The following is an 8,654-nucleotide window of genomic DNA, read 5'->3' on the forward strand; positions in this document are numbered from 1 at the left end:
TGGTCTTATTTTGGATAACTGCTTCTCATCTTTCTCCCAAGGTGGTGCATATTGTTGTCTCCCAGCATTGGGAGGGAAGTTTGAAGGAGAAGGATCATGAGTAAGTTTTGACCCTGATCTCCCAATGCTAACTCAACAAACTAATCACTTCATTATGCAGTGATCTTTAGTCTTGTGATCAACTGAATACTTTTTACATAAATGGGGATGTTGATCCAGAGGCTGAAGAAAAGATATAACTATTTATTTAGCTTAAATGGTTTGGAAGCATTACTGCTTCAGACAGGAAGGCAGTGCAGAGAGTGGTGAGGATGGAAGAAAAGATAATTGGTACACTCCCTTCTATCCAGGACACAGCATATAAATGATGCTTGAACAGGGTCCACAGGATTGTCTGGGATGCTACACACCCTTTTCGTGACTTGTTTTCCTTGTTACCTTCTGGGAGGAGGCTTTGTGGTATCTGAAGCAGAACATCCAGACTCAGACACAGTTTTGTTCCATACAGTACAGTGGTGGGATTCAAATTTTTTTTACTACTGGGTGTAAAAAACAAATTTTTTTACTACTGGGTGTGGGTGTGTCTTGGTAGACCTGGCAGGGGAAGGATATACTGCAAAATCCCCATTCCCTCCTCATCCCACTAAGCTGCTTTCCAGCTCCGTTCTCCTGTGCAGAGCAACAAAAGAAGACACAGCTGATCAGCTGGGACTCAGGAGGCAGAGAACAGATGGTGGTGGGGCCAGTCAGAGGTGGTATTTGCCGGTTTTCCGAACTACTCAAAATTTCTGCTACCGGTTCTGCAGAACCGGTCAGAACCTGCTGAATACCACCTCTGATATAGTATCAACCTTGTGAACTCTGAAACTTCCTCTTTCTGCTATGTATTCAAAATGGACAGTGATATATGTGTGTGAGTGTGTGTGTGTGTGTGTGTGTGTGTGTGTATGTGGTGTATGTATATGTATGGGTGTAAGTATATATGTGTGTATATAGCATGTACAATATATATGTGTGTTATGTTTATGGATAGATATATATTTTCTTTTGAGACCAGACAACAGAATTTCATTTTTAATGTGTCAATGTGCTCACAGTAAAAAATGACAATAAAGGTTATCTTATCTCATCTTCAAATTCCTCTTTCAGTTTATGTTGTGGCAAAAGGAAGAAAACATGCATTGGGAACAAATTTTGCCCTTCATCTTCAAAGATATCCTGCCTGACTTTATAGCTGGTGTTGATTTAAAAAAAAATTTGCTGATCCAAGATAATGATTTCTAATTAAATGACTAGTCTTCTTTGTAGGGAATTGGAAGTTTATAAAGACAAATGTAATAGAATAGCATTTCACCAAATGCAAAAGAATGTTTGTCATCCCTCAGAATACAGATTAGATTTTCAAAAGAGAAAATAATAAAATAACAGATAAGAGATAACCAGAGTTGGAAGGGACCTTATAGATCATCTAGTCCAACCCCCTGCCCAAGCCGGAGACCCTACACTATTTCTGACAAATGGCAATCCAATCTCTTCTTGAAGGTCTCAAGTGATGGCGCTCCCACAACTTCTGAGGGCAAGGTATTGCATTGGTTGATAGTTCTTACAGTCAGAAAGTTTCTCCTTATTTCCAAGTTAAATCTCTCCTTGTTCATCCATTATTTCCATCCATTATTCCTTGTTTGGCCTACAGGCACTTTAGAAAATAGATTGACCCCTTTCTCTCTGTGGCAGCCCCTCAAATATTGGAAGATTGCTATCATGTCTCCCCTGGTCCTTCTCTTCTCTTCACTAGACTAGCCAGGCCCAGTTCCTGTAACCGTTCTTCATATGTTTTAGTCTCCAGTCCCCTAATCATCCTGGTTGCTCTTCTCTGCACTTTTTCTAGAGTCTCAACATCTTTTTTATAATATGGTGACCAAAACTGGATGCAGTACTCTAGGTGTGGTCTTACTAAGGCTTTATAGAGTGGTATTAGTGCCTCACTTGATCTCGATTGTATCCCTCTGTTAATACAATTTATTGCATTAGCTTTTTTGGCTGTTGCTGCACACTGCTGGCTCATATTTAGCTGGTTGTCCACTAAGACTCCAAGTTCCCTCTCACAGTTAGTGCTATTGAGCCTGGTTTCACACAGTCTATAGAAGGAAGAATCTTTTATTTTTGCCTTGTTTCCAGAAAAATCTCAATTAAGATTAAAACTATTACAGCTTTATATTAAAAAAAATCCTACACTATTCTAAACTGCAGGTTGGTAGGTACATCTCGTGTGCTGTAGTTTAGCCCATAGTTGTTGATTGAGCTGGATGATATGAAGCATCTTCTCATCTCTGCTGTTCAAATAAAGTCCATGAGTAACTTATGGAAGAACTGCTTTCCCAACCAATAGATGAGTCATCAAAGAAAATTTGTTACATTCTAGATAGGAATGAACTGATGAATCAGTTGAAGATGATCATATATCCCTGTAACATAGATGTTACATGGTTGTCCAGAAGGGATAAATGTTGTGGCCCCACCAGTGGCCAGTGGAGCTGGAAACAGATTTGGACAGTGAGGAGGTTGGGGAGGAACATGGGCCAGTCCTGGAGTCTGGGAAAGGCTCTGACCAGTGCCCTGCGTAGGAGGCAGAGATGGGGCCAGGGCCGTCTGATAGTTGTCAGCTGCCTTCGGAGTTGGACATCAGTGAGGCAGAAGGACAGCTGGAGCCTGTTCCCAGTGTGCGCATGCAAAGAGCTTCCCGAAGAAGGGAACAGCTAAGGAACAAGGGTTGACTTGGGAGTAAAACCACAGGTGGACGGTGAATGGCTCCTCCCATAGGGAATAAAAGAGGAGCGAAAGGGGAGTGGGGTTTTGCAGGAGACAATTAGTTCATTTGAAGATCTGTTCCTGCATTCTTGCCTAGTATTGTCTGCTACAGTGAGGCCTCTGAAAGATATTGCCTGGCACCTCTCCGAGTCTGATAAAGGTCTGTAATTGTGAAATATCTTGAAAGGCTGTTGGCCAGGACTTTGCTGGAGAGGAATTCACTGTAAACTAAATAAAAAGGGTTTATCGCGATGAGGAGTTGGCTTTGTGCTGCTGAGGAAGCCTAGATCAGAACAATAAGATGGAACTTGTTTGTTAAGAAAACGTATGATCATATGCAGAGCAAGAATATTTCCCAAACTTGTCATTCACTCCAGAATCAATAATAACCTTATATTGTCTGAATTAAACCAATTCTCCCACGTTCAATTCTTTATAATTTAGAGGAAGGCAATTTTGATCTTGCAAGAAAGGAAAAGCGTGATTAAAAAAACCCAATTCTATGTTAATTAGATAAAATTAGCCTAGTAATTGATAATGCAAAAGATTGACACCAAAGCTTCCCTCCTCCCTAATTCCAATGCTCCATGATCAGTGGTGTAAAAATCCACTGAAAAATGTAAGTCTATAAACAGGATTCTACTTTCCCTATGTCTCTTCTAGTATAGATAACCTGTCAGGGATGAGCAAGGCTTCTGTACTACATTTGGGCCTGATCTATAGCTAGGTTGGATCAAGATAATTTATTGTAACTAATCGCTCCTGAAGCTACTCTGCCCCTCACCTTGGTTAGATATCTAATTCTGTGGCTGAGATTGTTGCTTCAGAAAGAATCTCACCACCACCAAAGTGGCAGGGGAGCTTACTTGAATTAAAAGTGATATTAATGATCGGAGTGATCATTGGCAGGATGAAGTGCAAATTAAACTGGGGAGAGAACTAATATGCAAATGAATAAAAAGAAAGGAAGACATGCTTTCTAAAACGGATTCAGGGAGTCTTATTAGATAGTATGATGGATAATCTGTCCATAACATTGCCTAAAGAGATGTCAGGTCTATAATTAATTTGAATTTTCTTGTCTACAAAGAATAATCAACTGCTCATAATGGAATTCAGAGGCTGTTCAGGTGCTAGAGGAAACCCCTGGAGGCTGATCTTTCATGTGAGAGTCCTGAGACCTTTGAACAATTGCTCACAGAGGCAATCAGGGGGACCCTCCCTTGTTTAATTGCTGCAACATAGGCTAGTATCATAGGTTAGTAATATAGGTTAGTATCATATCATGCCTGATATGATACTAACTCCAGTCATGTTGCATTTCATTTACCATGGAATACCATGAACTCCCAGATGTAAAGAGAACACTCTGTCATAATATGAACACACCCACACACACCCACACCCACACACACCCCTTACTGTTGATAACACTATTTTAAAAATTGTTATGTTGGGCAGGAGGGTTGGATTAGAGGACCTCTAAGATCCCCACCCTATGATTCTATAATTCTATGATCCAAAGCAGCAATTTCCTGCCATTAGCCTACTTAAAGTGTTAATTCTGCTTCTAGTAAAAACTTTGTTGCTGCTGCTGTTAAGACTTATATGGCCATCAAAACAGAAAGACTCAACTTTATTATGTCAACGTGTAATAAATCAAGTCAGGAGTGGGTAAAAAAGAAGACATATTCAATTCAAAAAGCTGGAAAAAGTGGGTGGCTCTCATTCAGTCTTAAGGCAAGAACTTAGCAATATTCCTGATGCCCTAAACATTGTTTCACATGACTTAATTGTTTTCTCTTTTATTATGGAGCAATCTACACTTCCAGTGACTGGTGGATTTTTTTTCTGTTTTTTTTTAAAGATGTGGATGGTGTATTTGCTAACTATTTCACAGGCAGCAGTGAAACAAAATCACTGAAATGTGTAGTGAGTCATAAAGTAGAATTCTTAAGAGAAGAGTCATGAAGTATACTCTCCAATAGCATGTATACAGAGAGGACCAATCTATGTGTTGTGACGCTGCAGATGAGTTCAGACCTTTAGAATACTGAAAAGGACTGGAATGAAAATTCAGTTGTGGAGAATCTAAAAGAGGTTCTTGGTTGCAGAGAAGGCCTTTGACAATTTGAACTGAGCTTTCCATTTTAAAGTTTTGGAAGATATGAATTTTGGAAAGAATTGTATTAAATGGCTAAGATTGATTTACACTTTTTTTTTGATAATTTATGTAACTTTGTGCTTTGGTTCCTTCTTTTTTGTGTGTTATTATTTTAAAAGCAATAAAAATATATACATAAAAGAAGAAACCCTATACTGCCCATCCTTTGCCAAGGTTTAACAGAAGAAATTATTTAAGGACTTTTAAAAAGAGAAATGATAGAATTGGTATACAGAGATTGGAAGAGATTTGGCATATGCAATGCTTCATAAAGTTTATATGTTTTGTTTGGGTGTATTTAAGTTTATATATGTGAGTGAGAGTCTGACTTTTTAAATCTCCTTTAATACCATTACTATAATTTCACTAGGTGAAAACTATGGTATTTGGTGGGCAACTGAATAAATATAATTAGATATGTTTATGTGAATTAGATTCAAGTAAAATGAATCTAATCCTTGGAGAATGGATGCATTTTAGAATAGATCCAGATGCAAGCAATAACTTACACTAAATTCTTTAGATGTAGATGAATCTAGTCTCTAATTTTCAATGTAAATACTTAATTTTAAGCTTCGATTTTGACATAATTATTAATGTAATAATTTGATTTCAACATAATCATTTATTTAATAATTTAATTTCAACAATCATTAATTTAATAATTGGATATTTATAAAATTGAGCTTGCACTCCAGATGAAATACCTTTGTGCTTAACATTTTAACATTGCTACATCTTTTTCTTGGAGTAATTCTACTCAGTACTCTTTGGTTTCAGTTGATTCCAGATAATTTTGGATTAAGAGATTCTAGATGAATCACATCCTTCCTTTACACAAAATTAATAGGGTTTAGATGGTATGAAAACCCAATGTAATCTCTCAAAAGTTTCTTGACAGTGCTCTGTTTTTTCTCATAACAAAAGCTAAATCTGAAGTTTCTTTGATGCCACCAAGCACCTCAGTGCTGATGAATTTGTATAATATTTATACAACATATTGGTTTTGGAGTGAACAAATTCTATGTTGTTTGAGAACTTCTTCCTTTTACATATATTGAACTTATTGCCATATAGTTTCACTGACTGATGTGGAAAATGCACTCTGAGAAATATATTTCTAAGTAAAAAAATAGGATTCATGAATGGACTGAAATAAAATATAATCTTTATAAGTTTCTGCAGGTTGCAAAGTTCCATATTAATTTAATCAGAAATTATCTTTATCCCTTTTTGGCATTAATTTTCCTATGAAGAATAATATTCATTCAGAACCAACTCTAAAGAAATAGAGAAATCATTCCAGTCGAAGTTGATAAAATATTTTTGTTCAAAGGATAATGAAATAATGTTTAGCATACTGTGTTTTTCTTCATTCTGGTTTCTTTCTGGATATTTTGAATTCCAGATACAATAAACTCAAGCTTTCAAGGCAATAAATTGGATAAAGCTTGATGGCAATAGATTGGATAAAGCAATAGATTGGAATAATGTGGAAATAGCTATTATTAACATTGCAAATGTGATAATCATGGATAAAAAAAACCACATCTGAATAAAATACCAGGCTTATGATACAATAGTATGTTTACAGTATTAATCTGCACTCAATTAACATATGATAATCCTCAAAAAATGAGAACATAGAAGCTCAGCTTTCAAAAAACTATACAAATATATTGATTTTCACTAATATTTTTCTTCTTTAGAAACAACAATTATGAAAGAAAGCCATTTATTACCAAGTGTTTTTCTCAGGGCATTTATGAGCTCCTTGATACTCCAAATCATTTAAATTCTAAATAGTATTGCTCTAGTTTGGCAAGGCTAATTGAACAGGTTATCTCATTTGCCACAAACCAAATTAGATTGGGATATTTTTATGTTTGTAAAGATAATAATTAAAGCTATATATATAAAATCACAGAAATATAAGCATGTTAAACTGCTTATAAGTTTGAAAATTCAGAACTAACCATAACCTTTATTTTTGCTGAACTGTGAACTATTATAATATTTATAGTTAGATTATATAATAGTGTATCATAGTGGTTCTCAACCTAAGGTCTGGGGGCCCATGATGTCATCACAGGGGGTCTGTGAAGGCTGGAAAAATGTTATGATTTAAATCTTGAGCTAAGTATTGGAGGTCCTGGGGGTCTGTGGCCCATAAAATACCCTTTGTGCCATGGGCCAAAAAAGGTGTTTAAATAGGGTCCACAGTGAAGAAAAGGCTGAGAACCACAGGGGTATTATATTTACAAACTTCTAATTTTTATTATCTATAATGATAAAGGTTTTGAACCTGTGATGTGTAAAAATCATAATTTTGATTTAAGGTTACCAGGAACCCCCTTTGATCATTGCTAAAAGTACATTCTTTTTCTCACTGATGGTCTTCCTCTTTGGAAATGGCAGTGCTTGTAATAAAGTTGTTCATTAAATGTATCTAGGATTATTCCCTTTAAAAATCCATCCAATGTTGCCCATTGATTTGGTTGCAGCATCTTTCACCTCCTTGTTCCTCAGGCTGTAGATCAAAGGATTGAGCATGTAGACGATAACCGTGTAGAACAATGAGACCCATTTGTCTTGGTCCATGGAATAGCTGGAGCTGGGCCGAAAGTACATGAAGAGTATTGTCCCGTGGTATATCCCAACAGCTGTCAGGTGAGAAGCACAGGTGGAAAATGCTTTGTGCCTGCTGTCAGCGGAGCGCATTCTCAAGATTGTAGCCAAAATGTAAACATAGGATATAAGAATCATAGCTATGCTGCTTACTTCAATAATGCCAGCAATGACAAATATCACTAGTTCACTGATGTAAGTATCTGAGCAGGAGATCATTAAGAGTGGAGGTATGTCACAGAAGAAATGATTGATAACATTTGACTGGCAGAATATCAGTCGAAATATTGAGGACGTGTATATTATTGTATCCATTAGACCTATGCAATATGCAATAACAATCATTTGCTGGCAGGCCTGTTTGGACATTATAGCCAGATAGAGAAGTGGATTGCAAATGGCCACATATCTGTCATAGGCCATCATGGCCAACAAAACACACCCTGTATCTGAAAATATAGCAATCAGAAACAACTGTGTAGCACAGGCACCGAATGAAATTCTTTTCCCTTCAACCAAGAAGTCAATCAGCATTTTTGGAGAAATGGTTGAAGAACAGCAGAGATCAACAAAGGAGAGGTTGCCCAGGAAATAATACATGGGTTTGTGAAGTTGAGGTTTAGTGGAAATCAACAGAATCATCCCCAGATTCCCTAATATAGTAATGACATAAACCAAGAGGAAGACCGTAAAAAGAACAAGTTGCATTTTGGGATTGCCTCTGAATCCCTGAAGAATGAATTCGGTAATGACAGATTCATTTTTGTTATCCATGATTTTTTTCTATGGGCACTGGGTTCAGGGTATTAGCTGATCCTGAAATACCTGATCCTTTGTTAGGGCAAAAGAAATTGCATTATTTAGGGCTTCATTCATGTTTTTCTCTTCATAAAATAACTGGACACTTTTTCAAGAGGAGTTTATCATATTTACTACAGTATATCACATATATCATATGCTAGCAAGAGAACTTTTATTATATAGAATAATACATTTTAAAAAAACCTAGTTAAAGAAAATTCAACATGAAGCATATTGTATAAAAACTCATTTA

At 36.6% G+C, this 8,654-nt stretch overlaps 1 protein-coding gene across 1 annotated transcript; it reads right to left on the reverse strand.

Moving 5' to 3' along the window:
• Positions 1-3,051: 3,051 nt before the first annotated feature.
• On the reverse strand, positions 3,052-8,374 carry LOC113424769 (olfactory receptor 5AR1-like). The gene is made up of 3 exons (XM_026686625.2): positions 7,467-8,374; positions 4,863-4,994; positions 3,052-3,091 (listed from the first exon to the last, which is right to left on the reverse strand). The coding sequence occupies exons 1-3, from the start codon at positions 8,372-8,374 to the stop codon at positions 3,052-3,054; spliced, it is 1,080 nt and encodes a 359-aa protein (XP_026542410.2).
• Positions 8,375-8,654: the final 280 nt, after the last annotated feature.

Source organism: Notechis scutatus, chromosome 1 (genome assembly GCF_049901735.1).
Source record: "Notechis scutatus isolate UNSWTSFEM ecotype Mainland chromosome 1, rNotScu1.2, whole genome shotgun sequence".
In the NCBI taxonomy this organism is placed as follows: Eukaryota; Metazoa; Chordata; class Lepidosauria; order Squamata; family Elapidae; genus Notechis; species Notechis scutatus.